Source organism: Manis pentadactyla, chromosome 1, assembly GCF_030020395.1.
Source record: "Manis pentadactyla isolate mManPen7 chromosome 1, mManPen7.hap1, whole genome shotgun sequence".
Lineage (NCBI taxonomy): Eukaryota > Metazoa > Chordata > Mammalia > Pholidota > Manidae > Manis > Manis pentadactyla.
Genome location: NC_080019.1, coordinates 205913433 through 205931724, shown reverse-complemented (window position 1 = coordinate 205931724; position 18292 = coordinate 205913433). Strand labels below are relative to the sequence as shown.

At 42.5% G+C, this 18292-nt stretch overlaps 1 protein-coding gene across 5 annotated transcripts in view; it reads left to right on the top strand.

Annotated features, from left to right (window-relative positions):
• VHL (von Hippel-Lindau tumor suppressor) overlaps positions 1-18292 on the top strand; it is an 89808-nt gene extending 71516 nt beyond the window's left edge. For all 5 annotated transcript variants that reach the window (XM_057506800.1, XM_057506798.1, XM_057506788.1 and 2 more), the window contains 6 exons: positions 251-360; positions 2797-2992; positions 5728-5790; positions 10974-11174; positions 16734-17025; positions 17979-18292. In XM_057506800.1, coding sequence (XP_057362783.1) covers positions 251-360; positions 2797-2992; positions 5728-5790; positions 10974-11174; positions 16734-17025; positions 17979-18091 — 975 coding nt within the window. In that variant the 3' untranslated portion in view covers positions 18092-18292. The remainder of the gene's footprint in view (positions 1-250; positions 361-2796; positions 2993-5727; positions 5791-10973; positions 11175-16733; positions 17026-17978) is intronic.

Here is an 18292-nt window from a genome sequence, read left to right as displayed (position 1 = left end):
TCTGAAGAAACCAAGGCTCAGAGACATTGAGTGTCTTTTCCAGAGTCATGCAGCTAGGCTGTGTCTGAGCAGAGATTTACATCTAGACCTGTCTGATGTCAAAATTGGGATCCTGCCAGGATACCACGTTGGCCAAGTCCTGTTGCAAAGGACACAAAGGTCTGGAGGGGAGGCGGAAGCCCAGGACCCTGCCACTGGGACTTGAAGAAGGCACAGATGTGACTGTTTCTCCTCTGTTTCTTTCTTTTAGGGTGGCTCAGACCCCCTCTCCTGGCCCCAGCGCATCAGCATCTGCTCAGGACTGCTCCAGGCTGTGCATTACCTGCATGGCCTGGAGATGATCCACAGCAACATCAAGAGGTAAGCAGTGGGCCAGACCCCACTGAGGCCTGGGCTGCAAAGAGAGACAGCACACAGGGCTGGGTCCTCTTCCTCTCCATCTGCCTCGCTTTGGCTTTCTCTCCCATCTCACCTCCTTTGGGTCTCTTCTTTCTTATACCCTAAAAAATCAGTGTTCCTTGGTGGTACTCTGTCTCTGCTGTCAGCTTGAACTCCCTACCTGTCACCACATTCATCTTTCTGAGCTGGTATTTTCCCAACAAGCACCCCATACCTCTGATGTATTCCACTTCCCACCCAGCAGCTGCTCTGGACCCGGGCCTTGAGCTTTGGGCCATGTCTGTCAAACCCCCCAGGATTTGGAGGGTCTTCTCAGAGAAGGTGCCCCCTACTTGTATATCTGTTGGCAAAAGCAGCTCGTGTGAGTGAGGCTCCCCGCAGGTTAGGTGTGCACCACAGCATCTCAGTACCATGCTCCCCAAAGTACAAGACCCCTATCTCCATGAGACTGGTAACGTGGAGAGAGATTCTGGAAGATAACCAAAAAATCTGGCCAAACTGATCTCGAAACCATAGAACTCACACTTCCCTAAAGTTCTCTCTCTGTTTGAGGAAGTGGAGGCCCTTTCCCCTTTTCTCTCCCCTGATTTTTGTTTGATTACACAGATCGTTATCATAACAAGAAAGGAAATGAAAGGGGAGAGGTCCTCCTTACTCGGCTGCCCTGACTCCTCAGCTGGCCCCCATTGTTTTCCTTTTCCAGGCCCTGCCCATGGGGAAGTCTGAGCTCAAAGGAGCACAGTTCCCTGGTTATCCCTCCATAGTCTCTTTTTTCCCCCTTCATTTAAGTGGGAAACATTTCCTCACATTGCATGTCATCATTTTTGTGACTTCTCAGTCTTAACATTGAAGGGATTTGCCCATAATTTACTTAACCACTACTTACAGTGGATATTAGAATTGGTATCTACTTTTTAAAAAACTGTTTGGTGTTAGTTTGAATGTTTTTACACATAAAACTTAGTTTTTTTTCTTTGTTTTTTTCCCCTTGAGTAGCTTCTGAGAGTGTACTCTCACAGTTTAGATGACTGGGCCCAAGAATATTTGTATTGCTCTTCTTACTCTGCTTGATCTTGGCATGTGCAGTCATAAAAGATGCTAGCATTGAGACTTGAGTCAGCTGGGCTGGAGCTGGGTGCCAGAAGCCTTGGAAGGGACCGAGCTGACATAACCTATGGCTGAGGCAAGCTGAGATTGATGATCAGGGTTGGCATTTGTGGGGATCAGGATGGTTGCACCTCTTTGGCCACACCAAATGCCATTCCTGGGGCAGTACGTGTAATCTTAGCTGGGTGAGTCAGTAGGATTAATCTGACCATTTGCTGGTGGGTGTAGGCTCCCAGTGCCTTCCCTTCCTCTCAGGACTGGCTCTGAAAATCCACATTGAGGATCTTCAGTGACCCTAAGTTGCAGGGGCCAACACTGCTCCCTGCTAAGTTATTTTCCAAAGGGTCTCCATGGCAACCTCTTCTTGTCCAGCTCAAAATGAGGAGGTTCTCTTAAAACCACAGTGAGACATCACCTCATACCAGTTAGGATGGCCAACATCCAAAAGACAAGAAACAACAAATGCTGGTGAGGGTGCGGAGAAAGGGGCACCCTCCTACACTGTTGGTGGGAATGTAAATTGGTTCAACCGTTGTGGAAAGCAGTATGGAGGTTCCTCAAAAAACTAAAAATAGAAATACCATTTGACCCAGTAATTCCACTCCTAGGAATTTACCCAAAGAAAAAAAGATCCCTGATTTGAAAAGACATATGCACCCCTATGTTTATCACAGCACTATTTACAATAGCCATGATATGGAAGCAACCTAAGTGTCCATCAGTAGATGAATGGATAAAGAAGATGTGGTACATATACACAGTGGAATATTATTCAGCCATAAAAAGAAAAGAACTCCTGCCATTTGCAATGACATGGATGGAGCTAGAGGGTATTATGCTCAGTGAAATAAGCCAGGCAGAGAAAGACAAGTACCAAATGACTTCACTCATTTGTGGAGTATAACAACAAAGCAAAACTGATGGAACAAAACAGCAGCCGACTCACAGACACTGAGAAGGGACTAGTGGTTACCAAAGGGGAGGGGCTGGGGAGGGCGGGTGGAGAGGGAGGGATGGAGAAGGGGATTAAGGGGCACTATAATCAGCACTCACAGTATAGGTAGGTCATGGGCAGGTTCCGTGCAGTATAGCATGGAAAAGACAAGTAATGACTCTATAGCATCTTACTAGGCTGATAGATGGTGACACAATAGAGGGGGTGAGGACTTGGTTATATGGGTGAATGTTGAGACCACAGTGTTGTTTATGTGAAACCTTCATAAGATTGTATATCAATGATACTTTAATTTTAAAAAAATGAGAAGGTTCTCCCTGCTTTTTCTTTCATAGCTCCAATGTTTTGCTAGACCAGGACTTTACCCCGAAGCTGGCTCATCCAATGGCTCACCAGTGTCCTGTCAACAAAAAGTCAAAATACACCATGATGAAGACACACCTTTTCCAGGCCTCAGCTGCATATCTACCAGAAGATTTCATCAGGGTGGGGCAGCTCACAAAGCGAGTGGACATCTTCAGCTGTGGAATAGTAAGAGCTTCCTTCTCTGCTTAGACTTGGGCTAGAACTCACTGTCCTTTCCATGGCGCCTTTGTAAGCACAGGATATAATAGAGGCTCATGAATATGTTCCATCAAAGTAGTGTAGGGGTTGGCAAACTATGGCCCATAGGCCAAAATTGGCCCATAGCCTATAACTAAGAATAGTTTTTACATTTATAAAAGATTATATAATAATAATAATAAACAAAGAAGAATATGTGAGAGACTTGGCTTGTGGCTCACAAAGCCTAAAATACTTATTGTCTACCTTGTTACAGAAAAAATTTGCCAACCCTTGAAGTAAAACCATTCTTGAGTGTCCAGATTCTGGTAGGCTACAGATAGTGTCCCCTGACTTCCCTGATTCCCATCCAGTCAGCCATCTAATTGTCTATCCAGTTGTCTGTGTTTGTTCATTCATCTGTTTTGTCCATATGTCCATCCATCTCTCCAATCATCCATCTAACCATTCATCCAGTTGCCACGCATCCATTCAGCATCTGTCTACCAGTCAACCTCCCATCTTGCCCCACCTCCAGCCCTGCCTATCATTATTGTGTGACAGGTGCTTGGAATGTAAATATAACCACAACACAGCCCCAGCCCCAGCTTATCATCTGAGTGTAGCAGTATTCAAAGTGTATTTCTACAGAACACCAATTCCCTGAGATCTCTATAGGTTTGATTTGTTTAAAGAGCTTTGTGGCTAAATAGGTTTGAGAAATGCTGGGTTACACAAAATCAAGCAGATTTCTTTACCACAAAATAAAGCCTTTAATCTGTAATTGTGAATTTACCACAGCTGATGGTATCTAGCATTTCCCAAATTGATTTGACTGTGGAGCCTTGTCTTCTCCCTACCTCTCAGCATCAGTGTCCCATGGAAGCCAGTCTGGGAAGTGCTGGCTGAGACAAGTGGCAGCCTCTGGTTGACCTATGGTGGCTTCATGTTGGACTTTGCTCTTTCTCTTCCTCTCTAGCCTTGAACTCTGCAATTCCTCTCTCTGATCAGTCTCCCGTCTGTGTACCTCTCCCACTAGTGCTCTCCCCCCGCCACCTTCTGCCCTCAGCCCAATCTCCACATGCCTCTGTCTCCCAGCCCACCAGCTTTCTGGTTTCCTTGCCCCTGTCCTCTCCACCCTGAGTGGCTCAGTGAAGCTTGGCAGGGTTAGCTCAGGCTTCTGCCCCTTCCAGAACCTTTGGGACTGAGTCCTGAGGCTGCATGGTACTGTAGTGTAGAACCAAGAGCCTGGGTTTAAGTTTAAGGCTCGGTTTAGTTAATTTCAGCGGTGTGACCTAGGGTATATCACCTATAACTGTGGGCCTCAGATTTGTCTTCTGTAAAATGGGGGTAATGGTACATATGGGGATTAATAAGATAATGTATATGTAGCTGGTTAGCATAGCACCCTGCATAAATCAATATTATTATTATTATTGTGGTTACGGTTATTCTTCCTTCCTTCACCCTCACTTCCGATTTCTGTTTACTCTTGGCTTTTAAAATCAGCTTTTGAATAACAGTTGACTTCCTCATTCATTCATTGCCCACTGGCTTCCTTCACTTTTTTTCTCAGTCCTACCACTGATTGCCTGATTTTGAACTTTGGTTCCTCCTGTGGGGAACACTGCATTTCTCATTGTTCTTAAGCACTGAGTGAATTCTGTAAAAGCTCCAGCACAGAGCCTGCCATGTGAAAGGGGCAGGAGAAATGTTTGTCTGTTCATTCTCCCTTGTTCTTCCTGCCCTTCCTGGCTGGAGCTGGTCAGGAGTCCCTTCTCAATTGGCTCCTAGCCACTTGCTACAGGGGTGACCTCTACTGCCCCCTACTGGTCACTGCCCAGTCTGCTGTTAACTCTGCAGGCCCTGCCGCTGTGGGTGGAGGATTTCTTGGCAGTAAAGGTGATCCTATTCTGACTTGCTTGGAGAGAGGTTGTGGGAGAGACATTTGACACTAAAGATGGGGTGCCCACTCCCTTATATTCACAAACACTAGATCATCATTTACCATATAAGGATATAGGCTCAGATTTTAGTTACTCGCCCAAAGATCACCTAAGCAAATAAGGAACTGACTCAGAATTTGGACCCAGGCATGTCTGACTATAGAGCCCTTAATTCCTCTTCAAAACAGGTTTCCTGTTTATGAAGACACATATCACAGGTTTGTTAATTTTGTGGTGGCTTACACTGGCTCAGGGCTGTGATCCTTTTGTAAATGGATGAAAATGGACAAATACTATTAATAAAGGCCTGTGGATGAAACATACTATAGATGTTGCTGAGACTTTCTGTATAGAATAGATATCTGCATGTGTATTCCTGCTTTTCCTGAGATTGTCATAGGAATGCCTGCTCACCACTTCTGATGGGTTTTAAAATGAAATTATCTTTAAATTATAGTGTATATGTATGTGTGTATATAGATATATGTATATGTGTATGTGAACTGACAGTCCATCTTGATGGTAATACCTACATATTTGGTTTCCATCTTTCCTGCCTTGCTCTCAGTTAATTCAGACCTACCAGCAGTTGGGTGGTATGTTTAGTTGGAGGAGGTGTTTAATGTTCCAGATTTTGGGCAAGTGTCTGTGCTGGCAAATGGCAGACCTGGGTTAGAGTTCAGACTTTGTTACAGAGAAGCTTCCCTCTTGGTCAGAATACCTTGCCTGAACTTGTGTTTGAGGGTCTGAACTGTGCTAACTCTGTGTTCTCTTCAGGTGTTAGCTGAAGTGCTCACTGGTATCCCTGCGATGGATAGAGACAGAAGTCCGGTTTACCTGGTAAGGGAGAGCAATCGCTTCTGGCTCACAGCTTTGCCTCCACTGTACCCATTTTACAGATGTGAATGAGACTTCAGTCTAGGGTTAATTTGCATCTGTGCAAAGTAGCTTTAACCTGCACCCCGCACCAGCTAGCCAACAATTACTTTTTCATGATGATGTAATTTAGAATGTTTAAGGGCAACCCATTTTCTCTCTCTACACATCAGGCGATCAAATAAGGGTTTGTCCTCAAATTGGTAAAAGTTAATTTGAGCCCTTTTGAACAGGTTTCTATAATGAAGACAATTTCTATTTTGTAGGTTGAAGAAACTCATTCACATATATATGTATATTTATATACACACACACATATATAGTATGGATATGTATATGTGTGTACATATATAGAGAGAGTCATTTTAAAATTAAGAAATATAACAACACAGCCTGTGTTTGGCATTTTATGTATATTTCTAAATCATCTCAAAATGCCCATGAAATTGATAGGGTCATTATTTCATCTACAAATGAGGAAAGCAGACTCTGAAGTTTTCTTGAGATCTCAGCTTTAGTAAGTGTTAGAGCTGGAATTCTGAGTCAGGCCTTCTGGATTGCAGATCCTGAGTCTTAACCCTGATGCTCTCCTGACTATTAATTCTCAAGACAGTTCAAACATATGAAATTACTAAATCCCCATTTTACAGATGAGAAATCTGTACATGTATGTAGTGAAGAGACTTGTCTCATGCCTCCCAGTAGGATCAGTGATGGAGCTTGGATTTGAACCCATATCTTCTGCAGAATTCCAAATCCTGTGTAAGCTTTAGCCCTCTTCTTCAGTTTGAGAGGGGAGCACCTTTTCTGATTTGGCGTTGGGGCCATTGGAGCAGTTGGCTTTTTTGTGATTTGGCCCGAAAATCATCCCTTGGGCTCTGGGGTGGGGAGCTGAAGGCCTCCCCTGAACAAAACAAGTCCTGACATGTCTCTTTACTGAACTCCCACACTCAGCCCCTTGTGGGCCGTGGCCCCCCGGTACTGCAGGGGAGTCAGTCTGGGTAGCATGGGTGTGGTTTGGGGCAATTTGGGATGGTTTCTCATATTCTGACAGTTTCCTCAAGATGCGTTCCTCACCAGTCCTCTGGGGCACGTGGGGTGAATGTCACAGGAGGAGCCTTTAGAGATGAGTGAAATTTCTAGAAAACTTTTTTGTGAATGGTTTCTAAAAAATGGAGGATATAATTTTTTTTTAATTTAGTTTCTTTCTCTTCTAGACCCAAATATGTCTTTATCAATCTCCTATTGTGGTACATGCACAATTAAGATCTTAACTTGAGCATGTGATTCAAAGATTCCAGTGAGAGGCGAAAGCTGCAGACACCTAGTGTAGTCCAGGTTGGGGGAAACAGGCCTCTGCTCCACGCAAGAGGTGTGCTCATGGCTGCAGTGTTTTCAGTCACGGGGTGGTTTCTATCAAAATGCAAAAGATGTGTGTCCTCTGATGCAGCAATTTCACTTGTACATAGGGAAGTGAACGTTAAACAATACCTAAAGTACCTAATACTATAACATAATAAGCACTACATGTGTAAGCTATTATTATTACTATCATTTTAATAGCTCTTAGAGTGCTTGCTACTATAATTATTATATATACATAAATATATAACTGAAGTTATTGGTGCTATTGACTTTGTAGCAGAAAGTCTAGAATAATATATTCCAAACCATTGGCAGGGTTACCTTTGGTCTCCAGTGGAAATGAGAGGAAAGGTTGACTTTCATGGTAAAACTTTAATCACTTCTGTTTTAATTTTTAGCAAAAAGTGTTTGTAACAATCTGCTTTTGTAATAATAATTTCTACCTAATTAACATTTTAACTTTAAAGAATCTGCATACTTTGCTCAGAAAACCCAACCGTGCAGGGTGGTGATTCCATGCCTCTCCACTCCCCTTCTTTGGCCTGCCCTCAGGGGTGGCCCCTTCTGGAAAGCCCTTTTCGCTATGGATAATTTCAAGCATACACAAAAGTAAAGAGAAGAATATAAGGAATCTCCACATATCTATCCCATCAATTACCAACGTCATGCTTTTTGAAATGTCTTTTGCATCCAAAAAACTTGTTTTATATATGTATTTTAAAGTATATCCCAGATACTCTGTTATTTCATCCATTAAAATAGAGTTCTTGTAATGCCTTAATATCATTCCATATTTAGATTTCCAAAATTTTCTCAGAAATTGCGTTTTAAAGTTGGTCTGTGTAAAACTGGTCCAAACAAGGTCCACATTGCCTTTGGTTATGCTTCTTAAGAATCTTACTCTCTAACTGCACCCCACCTTTTTTTTTTTCCTTTTGCCTTTTTGCATAAAGTAGGTCATTTGTACTATAGACTCTTCCGTTCCAGATTTTGCTGATTATGCCCTTGTTTCTCCATTCTTCATGCTTCCTGTACTGTGGTAGTTAGCTCTTGAGACTTGATTACAGATTCGTGGTCAGTGCTGCTTCCTCGATGGTTCTGGGTGCTTGCCATTGCATCATGCTGTGAAATGCGTAGGAGATCATGCTACTTTCAGTGCTAAGATTCGTCAGTGGGTTCAAATGGAGTTGCTGATTGCCTCCATTACTAAGTGTCCTGTCCCCGTCCCGTCACACCCCCTCTCCCCCACAGGATTCCCTGAGTGCTCTTAGCATTTCAGGAGGACTGTTGGTAGATGACATCTGTGATTTCATTGCGGGCAGTCAAAGAGTGAGCTTCTCACTTGTATCATTCTTTCAGGGCAGTCCCTTTGAACAGTTTCTTATGCTGTTTCAAATGGCTGTAAAGTCCATAGCTGCAAACAATATACTTCTGCTGTTCCTTATTGATTTATCAGCTTTAAACACCATTACACTTTTTAAAAAGATAAACACTTAAAAGGCAAGGCTCGCATGAGAGAATTATGCAAAAGGGTATTAAAAAATGCAACCCTTGCCAGCTGGAGGTTTTTAGTCTCCAGGTATTGAATTCCTGACGATGTCAGACGTGTAGGTATTATTGGATCCATTTTCTGGATGAGGTAACTCTTGCAGAGTGGGGACTGTTTTGTTTTGTTTTTGAAGCAAATATCACAAACCATGTCTGAAAATCTCTGATAATCTTTTTTTCTGAATTGTAAATGTGTGAAAAATGATGTAAAGACAATAAAAAATTTATTTACATATAATGAGTCATTTCTATTAAAAGTAATAAAATTATATTAAAAAAGGTAAAACTTAGCCAAAAAATAAATTACTATATACAATTTGTGAAAATATTCATGAAACGCTTACTATGTGCCAGGCACTGTCCATGGTGCTGGGGATACAAAGGTGAAAAAAATTCTGCCCTCATGGAGCTGTCATTCTAGTGGGGAAGAACAAATGATATTCAAGTAAATGAAAATATGTGTAATTTCAGGCCAGTGGTATGTGCTAATGAAGAAGAAATGAAGTTAGGGGATAGAGTGAAGGAGTTGGGGGAGGGCTATTTAGGTGAGAGAAAGCTCTTGGAGAAAGTGACATCTGAGTAGAACCTAAATGAAGTGAGGGACCAGGACATGGTAAAATGAAGGAGGTGCAGTATAGGCAGACGGAACAGCAAGTGCAAAGGCCCTGAGGCAGGATGAGCTCAGGGGCTTCCAAGAACAGAAAGAAGCCAGAGTGGCTGAGTGCAGTAGTTAGAAATAGAGAGGGAGGAGAGGGCATGGGAAAGGTTGGCAGGTGTGCCAGACTTCTGTGGCAGGTGTTGCAAAATATGGGGTTTCTGAAGGTCATAGTTAAGAGATGGGAAATATTATAGGACATCAGGGACCTTTGATGTTAAAAACAAACACACATAGAAGAAATCTTGTAACTTTTTTTTCTAATTATCCATGGAAGACAGGCTTGTAGAACATTTAGTAAATGTAGGAAGGTATAAAAAAGAAAAGAAATCATTCTCAGAGATAACCACTGTTAGTATTTGGCAACCTGCCTTTTGGTCTTTATGTGTGTGTGTGTGTGTGTGTGTGTATAGTCATATTATTTATATATTTACATTTAAATACATATATTTATATTTTGTATTATTTATAGCATGGGTTTCCATCAATACTTGCATTTTATGTAGTATAAAATACAATACAATGTTTACATTTAATGCATAAGCAAATAGTATAAAACAAAGTGCATTAAAATATTCATAAATACTACACATGTAACTATATAAACATAATTACAAATATGTACCTATATAACTGCTTACATAATATATATGACACATAGAATATGAATGGAAAATTTGTTATATTATTTACATTAATATACCACAAATATAAAAACAAACATAAATGTTTCATGTCAATATATTAGATTAATACACTATATATTATATCAATTTTAGATATAATTATATTACATATTTCCTTATAGTTAATACATTTAATGAATATAGGTATTTAGTATATTTGTAGCATAGTGATATTTTAAATATGTAATATATATGTATTAAATATATTATTGATCATGTAATTTATAAGTATCTTATTATTTATATAGCATAATTTCTGCTATAAGCATAGTTCAGATTTCTGCTTTCTATGTAGTGTAAAATGTTATAAAACATGTAAATACAAAATTTATAAAATATGTGAATATACATAACAATGTAATAGATCTATTAAATATTTATGGATCAGAATCGTACATCCTAAAATGTTTATTTCATATAAGATTGTCCCTGTAGTTAAGATCAAATTATTAATATAAATAAAGTGCTCAGCATGTAAGTACTACATAAATAATAGCTGTTATTGCTATGCATTATCACTACTACACTATTGAATGTTTATTCTGTGTCAAGTAGCACACTTTATGCTTTAGATGCATTAGATCATTTACTCTGTGTTAGTCCTATTGTCCCCATTTTCCTGAGGATGCAAGCCAGGCCTGGAAAGGCTAAACCGCTCAGTTTGTGGTGTGAGCGCCTGGTGTGAGGCATGCCCTGTACGGACAGTGTATTTAGCAATTCTCCAGTTCTTGGCTGTTTCACTTGATTCTCAGATCCTTGCATTTATTTCTAAAAATCCCCATGGGTTTCTGAGTTTCTGCAGCTCGGGTATGGGTATGGAGGTGGGTGGGGCACGTCCTTGGACTCACATCCCTGCAGCTCCCACATGGGTGTTTCCGCTCTTCTTCCCGCAGAAGGACTTGCTCCTCAGTGAGATTCCCAGCGGCGGCACCTCGCTGCGCTCCAGGAAGACCGGCGTGGAGAAAGCGATGGCTAAGGAGATCTGCCAGAAGTACCTGGAGAAGAGAGCAGGCCAGCTGCCGGAAGACTGCGCGGAGGCCCTGGCGGCGGCCGCCTGCCTCTGCCTGCGCAGGCGCAACGCCAGCCTGGCGGAGGTGAGCCTGGTTCGCTGCCTTCCCGCAGCGATGAGCCTGTCCTGGGGCCGCGTGGGTCGGCTATACCGATCGGAGCTCAATTCAGGAAAACAGAAGTATATGGATAAGGGGATCCCAGGAGCCTGACGGTCGCGTGCCGCTGGCTTCAGGGGGCCCGCGACCACACCCTCGGATGTTAACAGAACTCTGTCTTTAAGCTATTTCTGAAAATACTTTGTTCCTCCCCTTACGTCCGTAGAACCCCCTTTCTCTTTTCCTCACTACTTTCGGTCAAAGAATATGGTCATACACATTTATGTGTTACTTAGTTCATGCTATACGGTTATATAGTTCCTCAGTGCTAGAAGCTGAATGGTCTGGCTAGGGTCCGGTGTCTGCCCATTGGCCAATCAGGTATGGTGAGGGAGGGGCGTCCAATATATAAATTTGATGAACCTTTGGAAAATGGAGCGGCCAGGTCCTAGAGAAACGCAGTATCCTTAATCCAAGGATTAGGTAGACATGCCAGAAATCAACCACCACAGGGGATAAGACATTTTCCTATTGATATGTCACGTAGAGGTAGTTTCCATGGTAACAGGCATAAATTTGAGGACACTGCGAGGTCTAAGGACAAGATAACTGCCTGAGAGGGCTCTTAGAGATGATCTAGCTGAGTGATTTTCAAGCGGTGTTTGGCGGAGAGGGGCTCCTTGAGACTACCTTAGGAATTGCTATAGGCAACAGGATGGTTGGGGAGCTGCAGGTCCCACCCATGACTCCAACCAGACACCCCCTTAAACTTCCCATAATTATATGGGGTTCTCAGTGTTGTATTTGAGGAAAGGGTTTGGTGGCTGAAAAATATCTTCAAACACCACTGCTATAGCCCAAGCCTCCTATTTTACATGTGGGGAAGTAAAGGCCCAGCCAGGAGAAGATGAGACTACACAGTGCAGTTTCTGTCAGATCTTTCCAGATTTCTGGTTCTTGTCCACCATCTTGCCCCGTAAGGAGCAAGAGTTAAGAACTGAGTCATGGCAGGAGCTAAAGACCTGAGTCATGTTCCAAGTATGGGCTATTCTCCAAGTGCCCGACTGGCACAGCATTCAGTCATTCATTTAGCAGCTGTATGCTGGGCCTGGGAGATAAATCAGTGAACAAGGTAGGCCCAGTTCCACTTACCTGGAGCTCACAGACAATGCACGGTAATCATCTGTGTGGTGAGCACAGGGATAGTGTATGATCGGGTCCCACCCAGGAGGACTTTCCAGAGGAAGGGATGTGTAAACAGATGAAGAGCAATCCAAGCAGAAGGAACAGCTCAGGCAAATGGCCTGAGTTGAGAGAGAGCTCTGCAGGGTCAAGGGCCTGTAAGAATGTCAGAATGGCTGGAATGCAAAGTACTTGGGGCAGAGTGGTTGGTGATGAGGCTGCTGAGGAATGAGAAGCCCAGTAATCGAGGGCTTTGCTGGCACAGGCCAGATTTGAGGAAGTCAGTGGGGATTTAAAGCAGGGGTGGGACATAATCAGATTTATGTTCTGAAAAAAATCATTTTCACTCAACCACTTATTCTGTCATTCATGCTTTCATCCCATTCACTTAATTCTTTTGTTTTGGACTTTTGAAGCTGCTATAATGAAGAGACTCCAAAAGGCAGTAGTTTAAATGAGACAGAAGTTTATTATTTTTAGCTTAACAGTTTGAATGTAGGCAATTCTGAGTGTATGTAGCAGAGCCACAGTATTGGAGTCCCAGGCTCTTACATTGTTTCTCTGCTTCCTTGCTGTGTACTTCTGTTTTAGAATCCAAGAGGCTGCTTTAGTTCATGCCATTACATCTGCATTCCAGCCACTGAAAGGGAGTTAAAAGGAAAAGGAGAATATATCCGTTTCCTTTTAAAGGTGTGACCTGGAAATCCATACATCACTTTTTTCACACCCCGTAGACCAGAACCTAATTACATTGCCAAAACACCTAGCTCCAAGGGAATGTAGTTTTTAGCTTGGCAAATATTTATTGGCATATACTGTGAAGATTTTTCTTAAGATGTGACATTTGAACTGGGCCTTGACGGATGAGGAGGCATGTACTATGTAGAATAAAGGAGATAGGGCACTTTAGGTATACAAAGAGGAATGAAAAATGGTCCTTGTCCCCAGTATTTTTTTTTGTTTGGTATCATTAATCTACAATTACATGAGGAACATTATGTTTACTAGACTCCCCCCTTCACCAAGTCCCCCCCATATACCCCATTAGTCACTATCCATCAGCATAGTAAAATGCTGTAAAATCACTACTTGTCTTCTCTGTGTTGCACAGCCCTCCCCGTGCCCCCACACACATTATACATGCTAATCGTAAGGCCCCCTTTCTTCTTCCCTGGCTTCTCCCTCCCTTCCCACCCATCCTCCCCAGACCCTTTCCCTTTGGTAACTGTAAGTCCATTCTTGGGTTCTGTGATTCTGCTGCTGTTTTGTTCCTTCAGTTTTTCCTTTGTTCTTATATTCCACATATGAGTGAAATCATTTGGTACCTGTCTTTCTCCGCCTGGCTTATTTCACTGAGCGTACTACCCTCTAGCTCCATCCATGTTGTTCCAAATGGTAGGATTTGTTTTCTTCTTATGGCTGAATCATATTCCATTGTATATATGTACCACATCTTCTTTATCCATTCATCTACTGATGGACATTTAGGTTGCTTCCATGTCTTGGCTATTGTAAACAGTGCTGCAATAAACCTAGGGGTGCATATGTCTTTTTCAAACTGGGCTGCTGCATTCTTAGGGTAAATTCCTAAGAGTGGAATTCCTGGGTCAAATGGTATGTCTATTTTGAGCTTTTTGAGGAACCTCCATACTGCTTTCCACAATGGTATTGAACTAGTTTACATTCCCACCAGCAGTATAGGAGGATTCCCCTTTCTCCACATCCTCGTCAGCATTTGTTGTTGTTTGTCTTTTGGATGGTGGCAATACTTAACTGGTGTGAGGTGATACCTCATTGTGGTTTTAATTTGCATTTATCTGATGACAAGCGATGTGGAGCATCTTTTCATGTGTCTGTTGGCCATCTGAATTTCTTCTTTGGAGAAGTGTCTGTTCAGATCCACTGCCCATTTTTTAATTGGATTGTTCACTTTTTGTTTGTTGAGGTGCATGAGCTCTTTATATATTTTGGATGTCAACCTTTTATCAGATCTGTCATTTATGAATATATTCTCCCATACTGTAGGATGCCATTTTGTTCTATTGATGGTGTCCTTTGCTGTACAGAAGTTTTGCAGTTTGATATAGTCCCACTTGTTCATTTTTGCTTTTGTTTCCCTTGCCCAGGGAGATATGTTCATGAAGAAGTCATTCATGTTTACGTCCAAGAGATTTTTGCCTATGTTTTTTTCTAAGAGTTTTATGGTTTCATGACTTACATTCAGGTCTTTGATCCATTTCGAATTTACTTTTGCGTATGGGGTTAGACATTGATCCAGTTTCATTCTCCTACATGTAGCTGTCCAGTTTTGCCAACACCAGCTGTTGAAGAGGCTGTCATTTCCCCATTGTATGTCCATGGCTCCTTTATCATATATTAATTGACCATATATGTTTGGGTTAATGTCTGGAGACTCTATTCTGTTCCACTGGTCTGTGGCTCTGTTCTTGTGCCAGTACCAAATTATCTTGATTACTGTGGCTTTGTAGTAGAGCTTGAAGTTGGGGAGCAAGATCCCCCCCACTTTATTCTTCCTTCTTAGGATTGCTTTGGCTGTTCGGGGTCTTTGGTGGTTCCACATGAATTTTAGAACTATTTGTTCCAGTTCGTTGAAGAATGCTGTTGGTAATTTGATAGGGATTGCATCAAATCTGTAGATTGCTTTGGGCAGAATGGCCATTTTGACAATATTAATTCTTCCTAGGCAAGAGCATGGGATGAGTTTCCATTTGTTTGTGTCCTCTTTAATTTCTCTTAAGAATGTCTTGTAGTTTTCGGGGTATAGGTCTTTCACTTCCTTGGTTAGGTTTATTCCTAGGTTTTTTTTTTTTTTTTATGCAATTGTGAATGGAATTGTTTTCCTGGTTTCTCTTTCTATTAGTTCATTGTTAGTGTATAGGAAAGCCACAGATTTCTGTGTATTAATTTTGTATCCTGCATCTTTGCTGAATTCCGATATCAGTTCTAGTAGTTTTGGAATGGAGTCTTTAGGGTTTTTTATGTACAATATCATGTCATCTGCAAATGGTGAGAGTTTGACTTCTTCTTTACCGATCTGGATTCCTTGTATTTCTTTGTTTTGTCTAATTGCCGTGGCTAGGACCTCCAGTACTATGTTGAATAACAGTGGGGAGAGTTGGCATCCCTGCCTTGTTCCCGATCTCTGAGGAAATGCTTTCAGCTTCTTGCTTTTCAGTAAGATGTTGGCTGTGGGTTTTTCATATATGGCCTTTAGTATGTTGAGGTACTTGCCCTCTATACCCATTTTGCTGAGAGTTTTTATCATGAATGGATGTTGAATTTTGTCCCTCCTCCCAGTGTTTTGTAACCACGGTAGGAAGATGAGAGATCAACTGGGTCATGGACTTGAAGACAAGCAGGCCTATATTTAGCAGTCAGCTGTGCTACTCACTGGCTGAATTGCTTTAGGCAGGGAACTTAACCTCTCTGATCTTTTAATTTTTTATTTATGAATACCCATTGTGCTTCATGTGTCAAATGTGCTTTTTTTAAATTGCAAGGCACTGAGCAAATGAAATCTGTTATTGTTAGTAAAGATATGTATGTATGTGTGCCCTTTATGTGTGTTTGTGTGCATGTGTGTGTGTGTTTAGAAGAAACATTCCTTCCCTACCTCCAATTTTCCTAGGCTTCGTAACCAGAAAAGCCTACAAGAATAGTATCTATATTACTTAGGGAATTTCTAATTGAAAGTGATAAAACTCAATTCATATTCTTAGACACACACACACACACACACAAACACACACACACCAAAAGAAATAAAGAGGGAGAGATAAGGAGAATATAACTGAGTGAATGAATAAATAAATAAATGAATGAATTTATTGTCTTATTTAACCAAACAGCAGAAAGGATAGGCATTGCTTGGGCAGCTGGACCCAGACCCAGGGGCTCAACAAGCAAAAGTGCAAGGCTCTTTGTCACTGTGCCCGTACCTCTCTTTCTCTATCTCTTGCCTCTGCTCTATTCTTTGGGGGGGCTTCATTTGTACCTCCCATAACTGGGTCTTATGTACATGGTGGGGAGTCTGGCTGTGGCACTAGGAAGAAGAGGGCCAATCTTTTCTCAACAAGATTTAGGTGGCAAAATCCCAGAGAAGGAACACCTAGGTCAATCATGAAGGACAGAGGAATGGGATACTAGGGTTGGTCGTCTTGGTTATGTGCTCTCATCTATGGTGAGGATGGATGGGGGCAGGTTCAGTTCTTTTCAAATGAGGGATGCCCTTTTTTCAAACAAAGCAACAAGTATTTGATTCTTCAGTGTCTTTTCCTCCTGAGGAAAAGATTTTTATTTCAGAACGAGTTCTTGGTGAGTGCTCTTGTCTCTCTCCTCCCTAAGGTGTGTAGCTCTGTGGCCTCTGTGGAAGAGCAGCTCAGAGATCAGGAGACAATGCTCCCTTGGAGTGGGCTTTCCGTGGGCACAGGTTCTTCCTCCAACACCCCAGAAGAAACGGATGATGTGGATAATTCCAACCTCGATGCCTCCTCCTCCATGAGAGCAGTGCCCGGGGCTGGGGCTGCCGCCTCGCCTTCCCTGACAGAGGATGGAGAAGGCAGGCCGCAGGCTGGCGAGGTAAAGCAGGCTGACTCTTCCTCTGAGGCCTGTGCCAGTTTGGAGGCTCCCCAGGATGGTAAGTGTGTGGAGGTCTGAGTGCTTCTACACACTCATTCATGTGTACCTATCTCAGCCCATCATTATGCCTTCCATTTCCTTAATTCACTCATTCATTTGGTTATTCAGCCTTTCACCTACCAGCTGACTGCACAAAGAGAAATCTGGGGGAGTCTTCCTTGACAATCCTCTCCCGGGGCCCCCTACTTCCAGTCCAGCATCCAGTCTTATCTATTTGCCTAAATATTGCTCAGCTCCATCTGCCTCTCAATTGTCCTTCCTCATTTAAGCCACTATCCTCTTGCTGGATCACTGCCCAGCCTCCCTATGTCCTCCCTGATCCACATAGCCCCTTTCTCCACCAGTCCTTTCTCCAGGGGCCAGCCAGAGTGGTTTTTAAAGCCCTGCCACATTTAGGGACCAAGTCAAAATTCTTCCTCAGGACCAGCAAGGCACTCTGGGGGCCGTCCCTGCCCACCTTTCCATCCTCACTTCACAAACGCGAAAACCCTGTCCTTGCCAGCTGCTTCTAAAGATACCTTCTTCCTCAGCCTTCTGGTCCAAATACACCAGGCTTCCTTCTGAAATAAAAATTCAGAAGGCCTTTGTAATGGAGTGTCCTCATCCCCTAGTAAACATGCCTTAATGAATGTCCACCTGGTTCTACCACTCCTATTGCTGCTACTTCCATGGGGAGGAGAAAGGTAGGAGGGAGTGTGTGCGCCCAGGCCCCCCCATGGGGAGGGGTGTGGCAGCCCCCTCCTCTCTGAAAGGTGGGGACAGGTGACAGGGCTTCCCTGCAAAGGCAGAAATGATGAAAATGCTCATTACACTGAAGGGCCTGATTCAGACACCTGATTCAAGGGAAGAAACTCTGACCAAGTCTGACTTTCTAAGAATTATAATAATAGCAACTATTTCAAATTGCCATTTGTTCATGTTGGCTTTTTTGTACTTTCTGTTGAACTTTAGCTACAGAGACTTCGTGGAAAATTGATATCAATGAGGCCAAAAGGAAACTGATGGAAAATATCCTGCTCTACAAAGAAGAAAAGTTAGACAGCATTGAGCTTTTTGGCCCCTGATGAGTAGAACACAGCCAAGGATGCTTGTTCTCAATCATAAAGATGACTCCAAGTCCAGAAAAAGATCTGAGGCAGACTCAAAATCTCCCAGGAAAAACCAAACATCAGCTTTCCCAGCATTGTGGGGGTGGTGCTGAGAAACTTCCATTTTATCAGCAGGAGTTAGGGGAGAAGGGATCTCAGCTTTTAGAGACACAAAAA